This window comes from Notechis scutatus, chromosome 1, assembly GCF_049901735.1.
Source record: "Notechis scutatus isolate UNSWTSFEM ecotype Mainland chromosome 1, rNotScu1.2, whole genome shotgun sequence".
NCBI lineage: Eukaryota > Metazoa > Chordata > Lepidosauria > Squamata > Elapidae > Notechis > Notechis scutatus.
This window is the reverse complement of record NC_142009.1, coordinates 226955073-226978529: the sequence shown is the minus strand read 5'-3', so window position 1 is coordinate 226978529 and position 23457 is coordinate 226955073. Positions and strand designations below refer to the sequence as shown.

General features: G+C 37.6%; 1 protein-coding gene across 6 annotated transcripts in view; it reads left to right on the top strand.

Annotated features, from left to right (window-relative positions):
• SPTB (spectrin beta, erythrocytic) overlaps window positions 1–23457 on the top strand; it is a 127576-nt gene that overhangs the window by 85293 nt on the left and 18826 nt on the right. For 5 of the 6 annotated variants that reach the window (XM_026665619.2, XM_087950448.1, XM_087950446.1 and 2 more), the window contains 14 exons: window positions 796–942; window positions 4910–5173; window positions 6539–6754; window positions 7837–7926; window positions 8432–8716; window positions 9809–9939; window positions 10081–10285; window positions 11945–12316; window positions 12740–12984; window positions 13128–13266; window positions 14894–14978; window positions 15175–15371; window positions 16706–16815; window positions 17758–17833. In XM_026665619.2, the coding sequence (XP_026521404.2) occupies window positions 796–942; window positions 4910–5173; window positions 6539–6754; window positions 7837–7926; window positions 8432–8716; window positions 9809–9939; window positions 10081–10285; window positions 11945–12316; window positions 12740–12984; window positions 13128–13266; window positions 14894–14978; window positions 15175–15371; window positions 16706–16815; window positions 17758–17833 (2562 nt within the window). Of the gene's footprint in view, window positions 1–795; window positions 943–4909; window positions 5174–6538; window positions 6755–7836; window positions 7927–8431; window positions 8717–9808; window positions 9940–10080; window positions 10286–11944; window positions 12317–12739; window positions 12985–13127; window positions 13267–14893; window positions 14979–15174; window positions 15372–16705; window positions 16816–17757; window positions 17834–19876; window positions 20322–23457 lie in introns of those variants that run through there. The other variant, XM_087950449.1, reaches the window with a different exon arrangement.

Genomic DNA, 23457 nt, shown 5'->3' with positions numbered 1-23457 from the left:
GATTCATTGGAGATGCCCAGGGAGTGGACGCATCCAATTATGCGGGAGTAGTTTGAGCCTGTTGGATTTGAGGAAATGGACAGGTTCCTCGGGACTGTTAGTGCAACAATTTCTTTATTAGATCCTTGCCCTTCCTGATTGGTGAAAACTTCCAGGAGGGTGACTTGCAGGTGAGTCCATGCAATAATTAATATATTGCTGCAGGAAGGGAATTTCCAGGACCATTTAAGTTAGCCTTGGTCTGGACTTCACTGGACTTCACCTGCCTGGACAATTTTCATCCAATTTTTCCCCTTTTAAGAAAAGGTGATGGAAAAAGTTGTTGTCCTGCAGATTCAGAAGGTAAATTGGATTATCTGCACCCCTTTCAGCTGTGTTTCAGGCTCAGTTATAGGCAGAAATGATATTAATTGCACTTGAAGATCATCTCTGATGGGAGCAGCATTGGGATAGTGCATCCATCCTTGCCCTTTTTGACCTCTCAGCAGCTTTCAATACTATCGACTGTGGTATAATTTTGGGCTCGCATGAAACCCAGAAATTAACTGGAGAAAGGGAAATAAATAAATGGATTAGCTGGGTCTTGGAGTTCCCTTTCTATCAAAACCTGCCATTGACAAAGATTTTTTTTAAAAAAAAAACAGGAACAGCAACAAGTTGGAAAAGACAATACTGTAAAAGAGTGTCTGGGAATATCTGTAAAAGACCATAGGTTTTTATTTTCGGCAAAATGCTACAGGAGTCAAACATATCCACTTTTCATACTGTATAAACATAATGCAATTTTATTGATAGCTCACCATGTGGATTGAAGAAAAGATGCTTACTGCTCAAGATACATCATATGATGAAGCACGGAATTTGCATAGCAAATGGCTGAAGCATCAGGCTTTTATGGCAGAACTTGCTTCCAACCAAGGGTGGCTAGAAAAGCTGGATGAGGTATGTTGCTTTTATTCCTCCAGATTTGCATGGTCTTTCCTCATACTTAACATCTTAACATTTTTGTGGTTCCTTAAGTTTGTAGAATTTTTGAGATAGGGTTGGAGATCACTATCCTTTTTGTTTATTAAGTTTTAGTGTAACCATGTATGTATTTTTTGTAAACTGCTCCAAAGTGCAAATGAAGATCCGTATAATAACAGAGTAAAAAAAAAAAAGAAGGAATGATTACTAACTCTACCAAAATAGCAGTCATTATTTTTTAAATATAAATGACTACTAGTTTTTATTCTAGTTATTTTTTTAAAATAAATTTTATTAAGTTTCCAAATTTTAAAAACACAACGATGGTGGTATGGATGAAAAACGTTGGCCACAATATAGACCTGGAAAATTGGGAGAGAATGTGGGGATCAAATTACAAACTAATTACATCCACAGCATACAAGGAAAATCAATACAAAATAGCAGTCATTAAACAATTATCTCAGGTTAAAAATGCAGAAGAAAATTATCAATGAATGCTAAATGGTTTTAAAATCCTTGGAGGTTATGTCATCAAACTTGCCCTGCTGATTTTGCAACTGTGTTTGTGATTTTTTTTTTCATGCCATGCTATTCTTAAAAATTCAATTGTATAGTGTAATACTAAGAACTGTTAATACTACTAAGTTCAAACAATGGCAAACTGGCAAGTTAAAATGCTACTTCATCTCTGCACTTTTGCAGAGGGCTAGTGGTGAAGCCAACTGCCTAACAAAATATATAGTGTGTGTCTTTTATATTTGAAAACATATTTATAGCATTCATACTTTACATTTTCTTTATATATACAAAAGAATAGTTTACAGGAATTTTGTGCATGTATGTTTTCAGACTGGACAAGATATGAGATTACTATGTTAACCATTCATCCAGTTTTTTGTTTCTTTTTTAAACAAAATGTAGGATTATTGTTTGAAACAGGAACAACAGAGAAGCAGAGATTTCCTTACATTGTTCAGTTATATAGTAGCTGCTTAAATAATAGGATTTTCCCATTTCTCCCAAGTAGGAAGGAAGCTCACATGGAAACCTTTTGTGAAGAATGGGTTAAACCGCCTGTTTCTTTCCACAATCCTAAAACTTGACAATTTCTCATAAAGCAAGTGAAATATTTTGATGTATTTAATAACATGATGTACAGCAGCTTTAATAACACGAAATACTACATCATTGTTGCATATCCCTCCTCCTCAGTGAGGGGACATATTTGTAGTTTCAAGAGATTTTATCAGAGCACGATCGGAGATATCTCCATGGGCTTTTCCCCACGCTCTCAGCAATGAGCTTTCTTCCTGTATACCACTTTTAAGAAATCACTGCTCTATTTATGGAGCAGACTACTTTTTTATCTTTTCCATGGCATCATAGCTGTGTTTACATTTTCCTTCAGCTTTATGCAAAACCATTGCGTCTCACTCACTGGATATAACCTGTTTCACCAGCTTTAGCATTATCGACAGTGCACATTTTGCTTCTTCTTTAGTAGACTCTTATACTTATTATTTTAAATGCTTTACTCAAGTCAAGATTTAGTGGATGCTAGTCAACTAAACAGGACCAAAAAATGAGATTTTGCCAACAGTACATTCTTTTCTAAATAGTCACTTAATAATTCATTATAGAATTTTGCCCAATATTGATATATCAAAGTAGGTGATGTAATTATCCAGATCCATTCTTCCCCCTTTTCTGAAAATAAAAGCAACATTTGTCCCTCTTCAATTCTTTGGCCCTATGCCCATCTACTACAATTTCTCAAAGATCACAGAAAGAGCTCCAATATGACAGTGTAAACACTTTTTCTCAGATATAATTCGTAGTTAATCATTGTTTAAGGTTCCTGCTCCTTATTTTATCAACTGTTTTGTTTATATCGATTTGATGTGCTCTCTTCTCTTTTAGGAGAATACCAAGGCAAGGTCTGCTATCTCTCCACATATACTATTATCATACTATCTTTTCCTAGCATAAGTCCAGCCCTTCTTTTTTTCTACTGAAAAAAACTAAATAAGCTTTTTTGTGACTTTTAGCTTCCCTTAAGTCCCCTTTGTACATAGCTCATATTTATTTCTGGTAATATTAGATATTTGGTAGTATAGTTAAAAAAGAATATAAGTAGTGCTGTGCTGGATTGGACCCCTCACTTACCTGGTCCAGCAGTCTGTTCTTATAGTAGCCTATCAATAGAACAAGGAAGCCCGCTACTCTCCCATATGGGCTTCAAAGCCAACTGTCAACTGACTAGTGAACTCAAAATAAGAAAACACTCTCGGGAGGTTTGAATTCCCAAAAGTAAAACTTTATTGGATATACCATTTTGGTACAAAGGCTTACCTAGTTAAACAACAGCTTCCTCTTCTCCCCACCTCTGGGTGATCACATTGTCCAATTATGAGACGTCCTTTTGTTATGGAAACAGTCCTTCTCTTTCTCCAGCACCTGCAGTGGCGACCTTGATGGTTGTCAAGCCCTCACAATCTCCACATACATTCTCAGCATTCTATTTCCCCCTTCCCTCCCCCCAGTTCATTGGCAAGTTGAAAAACATTAAGATTTGAAAGAAGCAAAGTGGTTCAGTCTTGACAATCACACTGCCATCAAAGCATGGATAATTACTGTATTTTTGGACTATAATACACATTCCCCACCACCACCCCCAAAACAAAGTGGATGGAAATGTCTGTGCGTCTTATAGAGTAAATACGGGTCTGTTTTTGGCCTTCTGAATCCTCCGTGTGTCCTGTTTTTGCTCTCTCTGGCTTCCAGAAGCACTTTGCAGGCCCAAAATGGGCCCGTTCTTGGCCTCCCAAACCCTTCGCGGGTCCTAGTTTTGCCCTCCCCAGTGTCCAGAAGCACTCTGCAAACCAAAAACAGGCCGATGTTTGGGCTCCCAAGCCCTTTGTGCATCCCGTTTTCAGCCTCCCTGATGCCGGGGAGGGCAAAAACAGGACCCACGGAGGGTTTGGAAGGCCAAAAACGGGCCTGTTTTTTCCCTGCAAAGTGCTTCTGGATGCTGGGGAGGTCAAAAATGGGACTCGCGGAGGCAAAAAACTATTTTTCCCCCCTTGTTTTCCTCCTCTAAACCTAGGTGTGTCTTACAGTCTGAAAAGTACTATAATTCCCATGGATCTCCGTGAGAGTCCCTTCTTGGAGATTGTACCCGTCTTCCATTTGGTATACATATCCCTTTTGACTCACAGTTCTGTTGAAAGTTTCCTATAATCTAAATTGATTTCAGAAACTGCTCACTTTTTGCTTTTGACTGAAATCCTGTAAGATTTAACTTTCAATGTCTTAAATTTTTAGAACTTCTCTCCACACTCTTGTTCCTTCTGACCTAAATATTTAATGTTCACTGGGCAGGATATTTTTCTCACTTGCTTGAAGTTGATTTTCCTGTATAACTATGTTCCAGTTTATTTTTTTTATAGGATCTTGAACTCAAATATGACATGGGAATTTCCTCCTAAAATTCCCATTGTTTTATCTATTCAACCTGCTCTCCCCTATTAGTTAGAGCTGATTTAGGAGAGCCAATCCCTTTGTCTCTTCTTCACTCTTATGGAAAATATTCTAGCACTGATGATGTTACTTAGTTTGGGTAATGAAACATTTGCAAGAAAACAACCAAGCTCAGAGAGCATCAAGGACGCCTCACTTCATCTCTAACCTACAAATGTTTTATTGAGAAAATAGTTTTTATGAATGTAGTGAAAGCTGCTGGAATCTAGTACCACTGGGAGGACCTTAACCGAGCCTTCAATTTCATTGTCAGTAATAGCTGTGCTACCACATCGCTGTAAACAAAGCATTGTTAATTGGCTAGGGAGCACTGTTTGACTACTAACTATATGTTCTATCCTATGAAAACAAAAGAGAAAAATAAACTATATTTCTCATCTTTTGTACACTTTTCTCCCAGGAAGGACAACAGTTGGCAAAGCAAAAGCCCCAGTATGCAGATGTTGTGTCTCAGAAGCTAGAGGCACTTCATCAACTTTGGGATATGCTGCAGGCAACCACAGTGGAAAAAGCACAGCAGCTGTTTGATGCTAATCGCTCTGACCTTTATGCACAGAGCTATGCTGACCTTAGCGCATGGATCAGTGAGATAGAGGAGAAACTAAAATCTGATGTCCAAGGGAAAGATCTCACAAGTGTTAACATCCTTCTAAAGAACTTGAAAGTAAGTTACAATCCTCCTAAAGATGATGTCCATGTTTATTGTTGGATACCCCTTATGGACTTTTTGCATAAAACAGAAAAAATGAACTTAAGATCTTTGGTTTTGACAATTAGTTAGGATAGTTTATAGAAAAAAGAGAATGGTGATTTAACTTCAGAGAGAAAGGTAAATCTACTGTTGAACAAATAACTACTGTAAAGAAGATCAGAAGCTACTCCTTTATATCTTTTTTCTTTTTTTACATTTTATTTATATATATTTTCTTTTTGCACTTTAGCTTTCTCTTCCATTGTCTTTTTTCCTTATTACTTTTTTTTGTATTAATTTTTACCCTTTCTGTAAAGCTTTCAGTAAAATTATATTTAAAGAAAAAGTTACAGTCCTCCTAGAGTCTCCATCTCTCTTGAACTCAGTAGCATGTAAGTCAGGCATTTGTAGGACATGTTTGGCTTTTTCTCCCATAGAGGATTTATTTGAAGTAAATATCTCCTGTACTTTGGATCGATGCTATTGTGGAATCTAGAAAAAGATTAAGCTTTTTTAAAAAAACATTGATGGGTGCACTGTGTCTGCCCACACCCACTTTGCAGCACCTTTTTGGCTTCAGATCTGAAGTGCAGCAAGTCATCTTTCAGTTAGTCTCCTGTGGCATTCTAAATGACTGGAGTAAGGGACATGGCTGAATGTTGTGGTCCGCTTGACAGGGAGATTAAGGACAAGAATGGAAATGACTTTCAGAGAAAGACCTTTATTATTAACCTTCTTGAACAGATCCAAACTGCTAGAACAGGGGTGTCAGATTTGATTTTATTGAGGGCCACATCAGGGTTGTGTTTGACCTCGGGGGACCAGAGTGGGCATAGCCAGGGTGGGCATGGCCAGCTCAACATCACTTGTGTCAGGGGCGTATGTGATGACCCAAGTGCTCTGCCAGAGAAAACACCCCCCTGAGCTCCGTTTTCATCTGCGACAGCCTCCTACAACCTTCTGCCAACAAAAACAGAGCTTGGGAGGGCTCCTGCGGCCCTCACAAGCTCTGTTTTCATTGGCAGAGGCACCACAGGCCAGATCTAAGCACCCTGCTGGCTGGATCTGGCCCCCAGGCCTTGAGTTCGACATCCCTGTGCTAGAAAATGTCTGAAATGTATCCACAATTTACTAATTATTGTAGTAAATTGCTGTAATTTCCAACTGCCTCTCAAATAATCACTTCTAAACAATTCACCCTTGAAAGCAACATTTGCAGTCTGTTGTTCAAATATTGTCTAGATGGCAACAGGGATGATATCTGTGTAATATCTAAATGATAGAGTTAAGCATATAGATCTCAACAAGACAACAAAATGTGAAGATTTCTCATTTCAGCATCTGGATGAGCAAGTCAGCTTGCGGAAGAAAGAGATGGAAGGCTTGCTTTCTCAGGGCCCTCCAGTCAAGAGAGACATGGATGAAGTGGACAGCAAGCATGAGATCATTGAAAGGCGATTTCAGGACCTTGTAGAGCCATTGTGTAGGAAGAGAAAAGAACTGGAGATGGCTAAGGCTGGATATCAGTTGGACCGGGACTTGGCAGATGAATTGGTGAGTGTTGGCTAGATAGTTACTGGTTTTATTTGTATCATTTAGACCAGGGGTCGCCAACCTTTTGGACCTCAGGGACCACCAAACTCATAATTTTAGATCCCAGGGACTACTAACTGGTTCTGTGGGTGTGGCCTAATTTGTGGGTATGGCTTGGTGGTCATGTGACTGGCTGGGCATGGCTTGTATGTAAATATTATAAATATTTATATAAATATTGATTTTTTTATTAAAAAAAGAGCAACTTTTACCCAAAATCAGGCAAAGCAGGCAGGCAGATTGAGTTGCTCAAGAATCACAGATTCATTCAGAGATCTATCTATCTGCCATGGGCTAGCTCAATCTGTCACATAAAATTTGCTTGCAAGCAAATTCACAAAATTAACTCACAACACACCATGTATGTAAATATTGATTTTTTTATTAAAAAAGAGCAACTTTTACCCAATATCAGGCAAAGCAGGCAGATTGAGTTGCTCACAGAATCATTCAATGATCTATCTATCTGCCATCGGCTAGCTCAGTCTCTCAAATTTGCTTGCCGTGAGTCTGCACTGAATTTGCTTGCAAGCAAACCTTCAGTCCTAAGGGAGGTTCGTCTGTACTTAAAAGCAGAGCCGAAGATCTAAAGACTAGCTGGAAAGCAAGTAATCCAACCATTTTCTGCTTCCTAGCTAATCTAAATCACCCAGCACAGAGAACAGATGATGGTTGGAAAAAGGAAAAATAGAAATTTAGCAGGCAAGTTTACCGGGTAAGGAGTGAGTGGGCGGGGAGGGTTCCTTTGGGCCATGTGGGCGGTACAGCACTTGTGTTTCTGTGCAGCCTGGTTTAATTGCTTTGGGGTTGTGCTCTTGGGGTGAGATTTCTCTGTGGCCCACCAAAATTTTCTCATTGCCCACAAGTGGGCCGTGGCCCACCGGTTGGTGACCGCTGATTTAGAGAGAAGATATCAGAAGATGGATCACATGGATTAATTGTTTCATATATTAAGAAAATTGTGTAAGAATATGTCTTTCATACTCTCTTGTATACACTTTGACATGTTGGCATGTTACTTTAGTCTTTCTTCTCTAATGCAGCTTTGGGTACAAGAACGGCTCCCTCTTGCTCAGTCCACTGATCACGGCACAAATCTTTTGTCAGTCCAGCTACTTACAAAGAAAAACCAGGTGAGCCTCCCCATCATAGTTGCATGTTTTTTTCCTCACCTAATTCTACTTTATAACAAAATAACTGAACTTTTGTTATAGTTATGAACATTCAAAAACATTTTTGTCTTTATGGTAATTGTTAACAAAAGGAAGCAAAGCTTTTGTCTAAAGGCCTTTCTCCATACACAACTAATTGTGAACTAAACATCTCCTGGCGTCTTTACTATATGGTGTCTCATGTTTATCTTAATCTCCTTTTCAGTACATGCATTAGGCATTCTTAAATTGTTCTTATATGTACTGGAATTAAACTAGCGCTTTTCTCTTAAGCTGACAACATCCAATAGCAACTGCAAAGCATGTCATGCCTGAGGTGCATGACCTTTAAGGCCTGGAACCTTGCTGCCTTTTTTCATTCTCCATCGGGAATACTGAATACAGTTTAATAAATGGGACAACTCTATTGAATTTGTTTCTGATTTCACTCATTCCTGTCTTTAAACCTGTTCTATCCTTTGCCTAGACCCTGCAGAAAGAAATAACTGGTCATGCCCCACGAATTGAGGAAGTTGTTGATAGAGGAGAGAGCATGTTGGCTAAAGCTGAAGAGGATGGAGACTTCAGAGACACAAAAGAATGCCTCAATCAGTTAAAGGTTTCCTGGAGCACCTTACAGGAGGAAACCTTGAAGAGGCTGCGGCGCCTAGAAGAAGCCAGTGAGGCTCAGCGATACTATTTAGATGCTGGAGAAGCAGAGGCCTGGATAAGTGAACAGGAACTTTATGTAGGGACAGATGAGAAGCCAAAGGTAAGAGCACCTCCCATGCCAATGAAGTAGTATTTACCAGGTAGAAGACCATTCCCAAAGCGTGTTGCTTCTTTCTTGGACAATGGCACCCTAGCAGTGTTGGTTGGGAAGTAGACCTGTTCATCCCTGGGGACAGTTAAGGCCTACATATCTTATTCTATTGGGACTATTTTTTTAATCTTCAAAAAGCTCTAGGGAGAACAAAGTTACAGTTTCATTAATTATCCTTTCTCTCTTTTATCTCACTAATGGAAAAGAAACATGACTGGAATCCAGTATGATATTGTATGCATCTTCCTGTGTGCATCTGCGCATGTATCTATATTGTATGATAATTTATAGGAAATTGTGTAACATCCTGCATAGCAATTTTAAAAAGAGCAATGTGTGAAAGAGAAAGAAAATGTGTTTCTCTCTTTTCTTGTCTCTCATACACAAAGCATTGTAGTTTACTTTCCCGTGCAAAATAAGATAGAGTACCATAACCTAGTTATGACAGAAAATGTTTTATTTCCTTCCAAATGGAGGTGATTAATGTTTTCAACAGCACTGATTTCATTTTGCTGTGCTTAAGCTACCTTTTGTTTAGGATAAGAACTGCTTACCTAAGTGCCATTAGGAATATGTACAGTTTGGGAGAAGAAGGGGTAAATTTTTCACAAATTATCTTATATTATTAAACCTGATTCAGAAGCAAGTCCATTGGAACTTACTCCCACTTAAATTCATAACTTATATACTCTTTGGCTACTTTCCACATACTTCCTGACTTCATCTAGTACATTTTCGGCAGCAATTCTGCATTGTCCTGTTGATTCCTGCACAGCTATGTCCCGTGGATCTGAGCTGCATCCTTTCCAGCTGACCAATGAGAGGATGTAAAAATTTAGAAGGCCTTGGTTATAAGAAGTAGGGAGAAATTTTGTGAGCCAGGAGTTCTTTTCAATGAGAAAAGGAAGATTAAGCTATAAAACTGTTCTAGCCTATGTAACCTAAGCCTGTTGAGGAGGGTCATATGGAAAGGGGGTTTATTTTCCTTGGACTTGTTGTTCACTGCAAAGATTCAATAGATTCAATTACTTACCATCTCAGGATGAAGAAAGTGGCATTGTGATGCTGAAGAGACACCTTCGACAGCAACGATCCATAGAAGAATATGGAAAAAACATCAAGCAGCTGGCCAATCGGGCTCAGAAACTGTTATCTGCTGGCCACCCAGAAGGGTGAGTACATTTGATAACAGTAACCCTGAAATCTTTGGAATATAATAGCCAGGAGAATCACTATCTATTGCATATGATTTAGTTGAGCTGCCTTTCCTTTTAGATGACTTGTCTCCAAACTTTGTCTTTGTGGTTTTTCAGAGAAGATATCATCCGATTGCAGGGGCAAGTAGATAAACAATATGCAGGGTTGAAAGACCTGGCTGAGGAACGCAGGCGTAAAGTAGAACTTGCATATCACCTGTTCAAACTGAAGCGAGAAGTTGATGATCTGGAGCAGTGGATTGCAGAGAGAGATGTAATCGCATCATCCCCAGAGATGGGTCAAGACCTCGACCATGCCACTGTGAGCAAGCAGCGTGAGAATGTCCATTGGGCAGTTCATTGTGGCCCCTTTATTTTGAGGTGTAGACCATAGATTACAAGTGGTGCAACTTGACTCTACACAATGTCCTGCAATAGCTTGACAGAAAATGGCTGACAGGTGCATTACAATTGCCTATATTTTAGTAGTTAGAAATGTATATATTACTCTTGGGGAAAGTAAAGATCACAAGCTTTTTCTAGAAGGATTCGTGTTTCTTGAAGCAAAAGCAAGAAAGACATCTGATGAAGGAAACTCTAGATAACGCCTTTTTGCCATAATAATTTAACAGATATTTAAGATATTATAGAACACTATAGTGTTTTAGAAAAAGTGTCTGTAATAAATCCTACATAGAGTTAATTTATGGTACTAGATTCTGATGAAACTCTGAAATCTATAAAAGAATCACACCTATAACACTACCACTGTTTCTTTACATTCATAAGCTTCTTCTCTTCAACGAAAATAAGAGACTGGATATAGGTGTATGAGTCAAGAAGAATGTAATTCCATTATAGGGCTAGAATTATTCTCCCAACTACTTTCCTTTCTTGTTAATATGGCAGATTTTAAAAGGCATTTATTAAGATCTCTCTCTTCCCTTATTTTGAAAATGCAGTCTATAATTGTAGGCCTCCAATCCCTAGAGGTACAATAATACGTGTCTATAGATTGTAAACAACAAAACCAAGCTAGGTCCCCAGTCTAGATTATTTCTAATTAATTCAGAACATATTAAATAATTGTCTGAGCCTTCCCTGATCATAGTTAGATAATTAAGCAACCATTTCTGCAGGCCAAACCTCCATAAATTCTCTGTGGATTAACATATTTTTTGATTTGCATCATCATTGTGAAATTTCCTAAAATACCTCCCTCAGGTGTTGTGAAATAGCTATTAATAAGGAATAGATCAATTTCAGTGTGACCCACAGTGATGCTCCAAAAATATTATTTCTCACTGATTGCTCAAAAGTTACCCAATTATTATCATGGTGATACTGTTTTATCTTTGAGAAATCTTTGAAGCTGCTTTTGCTTCAAAAAAAATTCTGAACTGACATTTGTCCTAGCTGCCTATTGACTGAAGGTTGTAGATTTGGTTTTAAAGGGTCAAAGAAAATAAAGAGAACAATTGAGGTTAATTTGTATTAAAATGTACATGCAGTACATGGTAACATTTTTATTTATATATTTTATTAAATTTGTATGCTACCCATCTCTTTCCAAGCAACTCTAGGCAGCTTATAATTCCATAAATAATAGAATAAAATAATTACAGGATTAAAGCATTAAAACATCAGACATTAAAAGTTAAAACATTAACATTAATATTAAAATTGAAATGTTTATACTAAACCGTTGAAAAAAATTGATTGTGCCAAAAGGGTGATGCATTCTGTAAAATCTTGGGCAGCACACAGCCTCGTTTATGAGTAACTCTGCCTGTGGTGGTCATAATTATATGAATACTATTTCAATGTTGCCTAATAAAGTTATGTAAAAAGAATATAGCCAGTCTTTAACAAGAGAACATGGGAAGCAGCATTTTTAAGGTACTTCTATGTTTAAATTTGGGATTAAAAGCAGGTCTGATAGCTGAAAAAGCTTGTTCATTCTGGTTTGGTTCTTGACTAGCTGCTGAGGGAAAAGTTCCGTGACTTCGCCCGAGAAACAGGAAACCTGGGACAGGAATGGGTGAACAATGTCACTCACCGAACTGATCAGCTGATCGATATCCACCCAGAAGCTGCCACGATTGCAGAGTGGAGGGATGGTTTGAATGAAAGCTGGGCTGACCTGCTTGAGTTGATTGACACCAGAATGCAGTTGTTGACAGCCTCCTATGATCTGCACAAGTTCTTTTATGATGGCAGTGAGATCCAGGTTCTTATTGAAGAGAAGCACAAGGAGCTGCCTGAGGAGTTGGGCCGAGATGTCAATACAGCTGAGTCCTTCCACAGGATGCATAAAACCTTTGAGAGAGATATTCACCTGTTGGGAGTGCAGGTAACCTCTTAGCTTCTTAAAAGCATGTGGAGCCATCTGGTGGTATCCTCTCCCATTTGATGGCTGGGGTGAGGTGGCCAATTTACTGGGAGCTTGTGAGATCTAGCCAGAAGCCAATAAACTTTATGCATGTACTTAACCTAATTGAGACTACTTACCCTTGGAAAACTTTTTAGTCTATGAACCTTTTGAAATCAATACCAGAAGAAATTATACTCCTGAATTAGCAGAATTACAGTACAGTATCCACATCAAATTTATTTCAACATTTTCATTATCTAGTGTAAAGGACAGATACGTTCCCATTTTTAATGCTAGAAAGTGGGTTTGAGTAAGAGTTATATTCCCGGCCTTACCTTGCTATATGGTGTACATGTCCCTGTGATTCCTCCTCTCCATAAGAAGTGTTCTCTGCTCTGGCAGGTTCAGCATTTTCAGGAGGTGGCAGCACGCCTGCTGGCAGCCTATGCTGGAGAAAAGGCCATGGCCATCCAGAAGCAAGAACAGGAGGTGGTAAAAGCTTGGAAAGCCTTGTTGGATGCTTGTGAGGGCCGGCGGGCTCAATTAGTTGATACAGCCGAGAAGTTCCGTTTCTTCAGCATGGTGCGAGACCTCATGTCCTGGATGGAGAGTGTGATCCGGCAGATTGATACCCAGGAGAAGCCCAGGTGAACTACTTCTTTTGTCCTTTTTTTGCTCAGTCCTTGACCCATTATGCTTCTCAATTTATATTCAGAGATGTAAAATATTACCTCTAAAATCATCCTGATGTTTTATTTTCTCATTAAGAATTGTTTGTACTTAATTTAAGGGATGTGTCATCTGTGGAATTGTTGATGAAATACCATCAGGACATAAAGTCTGAGATAGCCACTAGGGATAAAAGTTTCACTGCCTGCATTGATCTTGGGAAAACTTTACTGCAGCGCAAGCTCCATGATGCAGCTGAGGTGAGTGTGAGCTCCATGGCAGGTTTTACAAGAGATTTAAGCATCTGTTTTGTTTACAGCACTCTAAAGTGTTGTCCCATCTAGATTTTAAAGGCGTAAGTAATACCATGGGTTGCTGGAAATGAGATAATTCTTTCCTCATTCTTAATTCTCAGAATCTTGTAAGGACTTAGTTGTGAATGAAAAGAGAGACATATATTTTGATTTGTTAGTGATAAACACTAAGAAAACTTGTTGAGCTCCAAATTCATCTTAAAGGCAGAAAAAACAAAAAAACAAAAAACCAAAGAAGGGTCTCCTTCAGTTACCAAAGGTGGCTCTTTGTGTTTTTTTTTTTTTTTTAAAACAAGTTTTATTAAAAGTTTCAACAACAAACAAATCATTACATATTGAATCTTTCCCTGTCTTTCTACAATAATTTCCCCAATATTCTCATAAAACACAAACAAACACAAACAAACATAAAAAAATCTTTTAGTAAAGTACCTTGGCCCCAGTTACCTCTCTTTGCATGGGCTAAAATAATAGCACATATCACTCTTCACATTTCTATCTTATTTAATCCATCTTAGTTAAATCATTAAATTTGTATCTTTTGCCCATTCAATTATCCCTCTATCTCTTCTTATAATAAAAAAAAAAAATTTCTCCTGAAATCACTAATCAGAGTATGATGCCTTTCTATCCTCCCCTAAGTTAGTAAAATTAACATTCAGCATAACAAATACCCAATTTGGTTCTGCTTGGTACATTCTATCCACCAAAAATGTTTAAATACATTGTATCGCATATTTTATTACATTTTAAAATCAATCATTATTAAAAACTTCAACATTTTAATTTCTTATTAAATCTTAAACCATTCTAATTTACTATTTCAAATATAAATGTTACAACTATCCTTTTTTCCGCCGATTTCACGCGGGGGAAAACAGGGTGTGTGTTTTTTTTTTTTTTTTTTTTTTTTGGAATAGTGGGGAAAAAAAAAAGGAAAATTTTTTTTACATCAGATTGCCCACTCTGAAAACTATCATTTAAAGGATGCAAATAGCCAGGCTTCCCTTGTTACTTTATTCTCTCAGCCCTCCCTGAGAGTGGACACAAGCCTGCTTAGTGAAAATGTATTTGGAAGGCATTGAGGAAAGCTTGAACAGATGAGAAAGTTCAGTATTCTTACTTTGTTTCTTGACCCTTGAGGTTTTACTACTTAAAGAGGAACAAACGGAGCAACACACTTTCCAAAAATAGGCTTGCTGCTATGATGCACAGCTTACATCTTAGTTTTTCACTCGTATTTTGTTTGTGATCTTGATTGTAGTTTATACCTTAATTTAGTTGAGAGTATCACATCAATTTAAAGTAAAGTTGAAGCATCTCTGGGCGCAAAGATTCTACACAATGGCTGCATTATATGACAATTGAATTTGTCTCTGATTTATTGCACACTATCTGGGCACAATCCTCTGCAAAGTAACTTACAGTGGATTTTAAAAGTTTTTATAATATTGTCATGAATAAACCAAATGGAGCTTGTTTTTCAATGGGAAACACAAAATGAAATGTGAACAAATAAGACAAAACGTATAAAAAATCGTTAGCCCCAAAAAACATTTTTTTTTCTTTTTAGATAAAAGACAAGTTGCTACAACTGACAGAGAAGAGGAGGGAGATGATGGAAAAGTGGGATAAACGCTGGGACTGGCTTCGCTTGTGTGAGTACTGCATAAAGTGGCTCATCTCTTTGTACTGTTCTGTGCAAATGGAATTCTCTCTCTATAGAAATGAAAATCCAGATCTTCTAATAATTCTAAGTAAGGGGGATTGATCTTTGCCTTCATTTGAAGGTCCTGACTATATGTAATGTTCCTTTTTGCTTATTTGTTTGCATGTTTGTTTTTCCTAAAACAGTGCTAGAGGTGTGTCAGTTTTCCAGAGATGCTTCAGTGGCTGAGGCTTGGCTCATTGCCCAGGAACCCTACCTGTTTAGTGGTGATTATGGCCAAACTGTGGAAGGTGTAGAGAAACTGTTGAAAAGGCATGAAGCATTTGAGAAATCCACAGCAACATGGGAGGAACGTTTTGCTGCACTAGAACATCTCACAACAGTAAGTTGTCCATGTGAGGAAGTTCTTTCTCTATTTTTGGAAGTTCTTTGCCTTTGGGATTGTAGGGAGGTTCAAAAGAGTTCATGCAGCTGCTGTCATTATTCCAGCTTCCTGGAAGTGACAGAACAGGAAAACAGGAAATCTTGGGGATTAATATGAAATTTAACACGCTTGATGGCACTAATGGGCACAAAGGTGTTTTAATCTTAGGGTTAAAGGTAAATAGGGAAAGTGAACTGATATATAGAATTATGTATTATGTTGGAAGGCCATGCATGGAGTAGAAGGAACTGATAATAGCCCCTCATGTCCTTATCATCTAATCATTGTGTGTTTATAGTTATAACATTTGAAATAATTTGAAAATTAAAAGAATACAGAAGCTGATATCCAAGCAGAGCAATAAAGCATACAATGTATATTAAATATTCCCATAAGAGTTCTGCCAGCCATCCTAGCCCATGTTTTAAAGACTTTTTGAATAATGGATGGATGGATGGTCAGTCACCCCCTCATGAAGTGCTGGTGAGGTGGTGCGGCTTAGATGTGAATAAGTCAGAAATAAACTTGGAGAAACTAAAGAACAAAAGTTTTGAAAATGTGTTTTAAATCCAGGAAACAAAATACTAGCAAGAAATTCAAATTGACCCTATCTTAATTCCTATGGGCAAAAAAGGGAAAGAAAACACAAGATATTCAAGATCCTACATGAATTCATGTTGAATCTGTTTTCTGACCAGGCTTCCCTCAAAGGGCTAACACAATTTCTGTTGGGCTCCCTTCAAATGGAATATCTTGCTCCTTAAAATGGGATCAGTTGCCTCCTTCCTTACCTTTTGGAAACCCGCAAAAGCTTAGTTGTTCCTTTATTACTATATCTGGGTGATTAGTTTACATGTATAGATATTTTTATTGAGTTTATTTTTATGCTCTAACTGTTATAAATTATACTGGCTTTATTATTAATTTCATAATGTTATGTTACTTGTTAGCAGCCTTGACTGAAGCTAGATAGAAGCAGAGTAAGAAACGAATGACTTTTATAGATAATACATAATTGAAATAGTGGACTTAACTATAATTATCATTTTTAAAACATAATTTGTCCTTATTTAAAAAAAATGTATCATAGTCACTATGGAAATATATAAGGCTCTACAATACAAAGCAAGGAAGTTGATAGGGTCAGATTGAAGGTCAAATATATAGTAATTAAAAGAAAAAGAATGGGCAACAGGGATGCACGCTACATGGGAAATGCTAGCTCTCTTAAAAGCTGCTATAAGGAGTCTGTGTTTGTTTAACCCACTGAAGATAGTTTGTTTTGCACCCAGCTTGAATTACTAAGAAAGAGAAAAATTTCAGAGGAGTCTTCACAGCACAAAGTAGCTAAGACTACGGACCTGGAATTTGACTTTGAATTAGAGCCAGAATGTGAGATCAGGTAAGTATCTTAGAGATCAGTTGCAGATGAATCAGCTGCATTTTCATAATTAGTAATACAATTTTAAAAGTATCGTCGTACACAGTACATTTTTTACAATCCATGAAATAGATTTGCTATCTCCCCCTAGTAAACCTAACCACTCAATACTGTACAATTGGAGCCATTACTGTTCCCCAAAGTTAAAACATGCATACAATATATAAGTTTTGAAAATGTAGCAAAATAATTGATACTTTTCAGTCCATCCTTGTTGATCTTTTTTGTCCTGTCTGAAAAAAACTAAGAAAACAAAACTACAATTTCTTTTTAAACCATGCTCTAGCCTGATATATGTTCCCTTCTCCCAAAAGTATGTTTTGGATAGATAGATGGGAATTCTATTCAGTCTGATCTTCTTATGATAATAACTGATTTAAATGGAAAAAAAGTTTGTCTCTTCTGTAATTAAGAGGATTTTCTTATTTCTTATTTTAAATGGTCCTATATTTTTTTAAAGTAATTATTTGGACAATTGCTTTTTTAAAAACAAGTTCCACTGCTCATTACATAAAGATTTTTTTTATATTACTCCTTTTTTTCTTTCTGTAATTCTGCTCATGGTTTTGATTGAGTTCTAGATCTTATATGCAATTGTAAATGTTTCTTACATAATTAAAGGTTTATACTCCATAAATCTATTTTACTATAGGTAGTCCTTGACTTATTACCATAAGTTACTTTTTTCCATGCTGTTCTAACTTCAAATCGTCACTAAATGAATGGTTGTAAGTAGAGAACTACCTGTATGTTAGAATAAAAGTATATGGATTTTTAATTACCTTTTATTTATAGCAGGCACCAACATTTTCAACATCAGATGTCTTTATGAAAAAAGTAATTAAGTCAATTATACCGTTTCAGTTTTAACATTTACTTAGAATACACTTTTGTTTACTATAGGCCTATTGAAAAGGATGGGAAGAAGGAACTAAGTTTAGAAGATGCCATTTCCCATACTGCAGAAGATTCATCACTGGTCAGTTACCAGTTTTAGTATATCTTTCCTAGAAAATTCAGCAGCTTAATGCAGCCTTTCATATTTATGTTGTATTGTTTTACCACCTGCACTTTTCAAATGGTGAAATGTCAATGTGTCTCCTGTTTGAGCAAGAATTGATACTTTAAATGTACTTCATAGTGATATTAATTTATTGGAGGGCAAAAGACATATCAGCAGAAAAATCCAAACAGGAGAAAAAAGGGACAGTAGAATAATCATTTCCCAGTGTTGTTAGTCTGTTCTCATGCTAATAAGGCACAAGGTATGGGAGAAACTCTTTTCTTCCACTTGGGGAGTGAAAGGTGGTTGTTCAGGTTTTAAAATAAAGTGTTTTGTTTTTTTTAAAGATTGCCTTCTAGTGCAGTTTTTCTCCTCTTCCTGAGTATAAGCTAGGAGAATGGGAGGGCTGTGATCTCGAATCACCGAGCCTAGCCTTTATTTTTGCCTTCTGGACTTGATGTGAATGAGTTTTTGTGGCAGGAAAACAGAGCTGTTGTATGACCGTTTTCTTTTTTTCCCTGTTTACCCTCAGTTGGCAAAGCCTTGGGGAGGTTCTGGCACCTGAGCTCCCTCATTGGGGGTGGAAGGGATTTTGAGAACTTTGTCTTAGTTATACCCCAAAAGGCTCTACAGTACTTACACACTTCCTCTGCAGCATTGTGCAGAAATAGATTCCAAGGTTGGAGATTCCTCTCTGCAAGCAAGTATGCTACACTGCATTATGAGACCTTTCCTAGCTAGAGCCCTATAGTAGACAGCTGCCTTTCCCAACTATTGAATGACAGAACCTTTTACTCGTCTGAACTGGCAGAAAAGTCTACCAGCACCATATAGAGCTCCCACTGCCATTCTCTGTCCTGAGTCTGTTGTTTCTGTTTTAAGCTCAAGATACAAAAGCCTAATAGATTTTATACATCTTGAGGTTGGCTGCCTTTGGACAGTGACAAAGTAAGGGAGGATCTAACATTTTATCACAGTAGAGCTGAGAATGATTTAAGAGTGTCTGGCTCATGGATTGGGGAAAAGATTAAGACAATACCAAGGAACATGGCAGACAAAAGAGGTTGCTAGATTCTGTTTATGCAATGGTTAATGGAGGTGGGGAAAGACCCATTGTGCCTGGTATAGCCTAGGGACCATTGATTTTTTTCCCCTTAGTCCAGTGGTGGTATTATTATTTTAAAACTATTTTGTTATCTTTTAAAATCTGAAATGTCATTTATTTAAAATTATTTAACATCTGCATTTGCTACCATCCTTTCTGGCTCTTGTGTCGGTACAGTTTTTATAATCATTACTTCTTTTGTAATTAGAATCTTTAATAAGAAATTGTGCTTTTTATAATAATCATAAGTTTTATCCTTTGGTCCTTTTCATAAGTTGGGAGGGAAAATCGCATTGCTTTTAAGAATTTTCGAGCCAATGGAAGATTCTGTAAAAGGAAGAGAGAGAGATGTGAGTCTTCTGTGTATACTCATAGTAAACTTAGGTATTACTGTGGAGATTTTCCCAGGAACATACCTTCTGGGGGTCCCAGGGAGCTGTTGGGAAGAAAAGATAAAAATAGTCTCTCCTTTTCTTTTGTTATCCATAGGTTCTGTTGGAAAGGCACAACTGCATTTAACTGATACTGTTTTGCTGGGAAGCAAAAAATGATGTTTTCAACTGTCACTGTCAGAACACTTAATATCTGTCACTGTCAGAACACTTAATATCTATCATAAAACCATAAATTACGATATGTACAGAATTAAGAGTTCTTGACATATCTTTCAGACTTCTTTGCAGGGGTATTCTGGAGAGCCCTGTTGCATTGTCAGCTTTGAATGTCAACATCCCTAACCAACAGCTTCAAAGGCTATTTGTCACATTTATCTACAGATGTAATATTTGATAGTTATTAGGAACTTACTCTGCAATTCAACAGTGTAAACCGTCAGAAGAAGAATATATCCATTCTTAATTTATTCAGTGATCACTTTCTTTAGAGTAATTCTCGAGAGACTTTCCTCTTTGCAGGCCTGATCCTGAGCTGTATATGCAGCCCAAGAAGCCTTGGCTTCCAAGTGATTTTATTTAGCCCAGCTGTATCAAACGAATGAATGCAGAGATATTCATCACCCGATCTTCCTGCTGATCCTGTGAAGTTTTCCTGTTTCCTTCCCACAGTTTTGAAGGCTTTATGGATCATGAATTGAAACTTTAACTGGAAAAGCCCTTGCAACCAGAAGAAAGGGGCTTTATTTTTTTTTATACATTTGGAAAATCATTTGTAAAAGATCTATAGTATGTAAGGACTTTGAATCAAATCAAATACCCCATCAAAATATTTTATAATTATTTTTACTTGCTTAATTATTTTTTACTTGCCTTCTCTCCTTTCTAAATTTTCTTAAGCAAGATAGGCTTGTGAGTTCTCAACATGGAAGTCCTAAAATAAAAGATATTCGGGAGTTTATAACAATAGGCATTGTTTTGAAGATACTGACTTAACTCTTAAGCCACTTCTCCAAGTCTGGTTTCCTTTTTAAAAACCATTTTTCCCTAGAAGGCAAGCAGTGGAGATATGGGTAGTAAATATATACAAAGAGAAAATATATATCCTCATGCTAGAAGTTAAATCTGAATACTCTTATTACTCAACAGAGGGTGGGACTGTGTTTCAGGATTTCTATACCACTGCTTTCTTGCCCACCATTCTGTTCAGGCCTGTCCATGATAGCCCAGGTCTGCTCAAGGCCAAACCAGATGTCTGACTATGAAGTGGAGAATGAAGATTATTTGCGATCATCAGAAAGATTGTAAACATAATGTCTGCAGACTTCACAGTTTTTTTGTCAAATGGAAGATTTGTTTCCCCAGCGTCATATATAGCATCAGAGACTGAATAGTGACATGTCCTGGGAACAGGGGGTAGTTTCATTTCAATACCCTATCAATTAATTATATATTTCATATTGAAGCATCACAACCATGATGAGTGGGAGGTCGCCAGAATCCAACATAGCAAAACCTGAAGGATGTGTTCCTGGATTGGGAAATATTAGAGCATTAGATCAATACCCATCATGTCTGTTGCATTGTAGCATGGAAAAAGAAGTAGCTATTCTTGTGGGAAAGAAAAAAATAACAAATTTTGTGATTTCCCTTTTCTATAACAGTTTGTGCAACATGGTAGTAGACGAAAGTCAGCAGCGGGTTAAATCAGGAAAATTAAGAGCATGATTGACCATTTCATCTTGCAGTCAGAGCACCCATACATGTCAATGAATTGTACAAATCGTATTTGGTGTGTTTAAAACAAAAGCATAAGGAAGCATCTTTGAAAAATACTTATTATTTGAAAGGAACTTTTATTTTAAATTAGAACCATCAAGAGGAAAATGATTTGAGCCAAAAATAATTGAAAAGAAACTATTATAACTGGTTTGGGAAGTTCTAGGGATGGTGCACAAATTAGTTCAGAAATCTATTTGCTTGATACACTATTTGGATTGTCTTCTGTGAAACCTAAGTTCCAAAAATTATTTATAGATGTAAATGTATGCATATAAAGGTATGTATACTAACTTCACACAATTGCATGTCTTGTAGGGCTACTGTGTTTCTTGAAAATACAGTGGAATAATTTGTTGATAAGAATAGCATCTTCGCATCTCCAGAAAAAACAAAATTTATTCTGTAGATGAAAGAGGAAAAGAAAGTCAGAGGGTAGAATTCATAGCTAATGCTCTTTCCTCACTGATGTGCATTAGCCAATGAACACTGAGGCCATATAAAATCTGTCTTCATTACTGTTGACACAGAGGTGTTTGGGTGACACTTTAAGATACTATAAATGTCAAACAAGGAAATAGCCTAACACCAAGCTCTTTGCTAGACATTTAGTGAGTTATCCTGCCAGTTTCTCTTGGAAAAAATGCAGAAGTTTTTTATGCTTGCACATAGAAAGAGGAAAAGGACCACAACCTAATTGTATTTCTTTAAAATTTCTGGAAAAACATCCATAATATTGATTTTTAGATAACATTGCATCTGATTTAGAGACACATTTCTACTCAAAGTAGAACGGATGAGTTGTTTAAATTATTTCTATTTATCAAATTTATATGGCCGCCCATCTCACACAAACTGAGTCTGGGCAGCATAGAACAATTAAGACAATAAATATATGTTAAATGCAATAGCATAGCAATAGCACTTGGACTTATATACCCCTTCATAGTGCTTTACAGCCCTCTCTAAGCGGTTTACAGAGCCAGCATATTTTCCCCCAACAATCTGGGTCCTCATTTTACCAACCTTGGAAGATGGAAGGCTGAGTCAACCTTGAATCTTTCAGAATTGAACTATTGGAGCGAGCAGTGAGTTAGCCTGCAGTACTGCACTCTAACCACTGCTCATGGCTCATGGTAGGGAAGTCATCTTGGGATTTCCCTGGTCCCTTGAGACCTCCAGTCTTGATAATACAACCAGGTCTTAAGAAACATCTGGAATATTAACAGGGATAAATCTAACCTCACTTTAAGGGGGAGAATATTCCACGAGGTAGGTGCCACAGGAGAGAAAACCCACGTCCTGGAGCTGGTATCTACAACATGCCTTCTCTACCAGATTTGGTGGGAGGGGTAAATATAATTAGAAAGAAGCTGCCTTCAGATAACTCAGACTCATGCCATGAAGGCTTTAAATGTTAAAACCAGCAAATGAATTGAACCCAGAAGCAAACCAGCAACCTGTGAAGTTATGGAGCAGAGGTGTGATATGCTATTCTAGAAGCACACACAACTTTCAACACCACTGCATTCTGTACCAGTTGAAGCTTCCAAGATACTCTTCAAGAGCTATCTCATACAGAGCTTGTTATAATACTCTAGGAATGACTACAGCATGACTGTCAGTGGAACCCCCCCCAGCCAGGAACCAGCATAACTGATGCACAACCTGAAGCTGTGCGAAGAATTTCCTAGTTTCCACTGCCACTGCGGGTGTTTAATGCACATCCCTGAGGACCTTTCCCACCTCCTTGGGTTCGCCAAGTTCAAATAGTCTCCAGATAACCAGGCAAGTCTCCCCCACCTCTCCACCAGGTGTCTCCTTCGCATCTGTAACAAGGCCATGTCCAGCTCCGACTGAATCCAAGCAATGGCGGATGCTAAATAGATTCTTCCACATGCCTCTGTAAGAGGTTCTCTGAGCCCCCCACCCCCCACTCGGGAGGGCTCCTGCTACTCTAAACAGGGACAGCGGATTGCTATCTATTGATGAAATAAGGGCAGAGTAGTACAGATAATTCTCGACTTACAACCACAACTGGGCCCCAAATTTCTGTCATTAAATGAGACATTTGATAAGTGAGTTTTGCCCCATTTTATGACCTTTCTTGCCACAGTTGTTAAGTGAATCCCTGCAGTTGATAAGTTAGTAACTTGGTTGTTAGGTGAATTGACTTTGCATGCTAGAAGGTCACAAAAGGGAATCACATGACCCTGGGACACTGCAACCATCATAAACATGAACCAGTTGCCAGGCCAAGCATCTAAATTTTGATCACATGATCATGGGGATGCTGCACAGGTCGTAATTGTGAAAAATGGTTA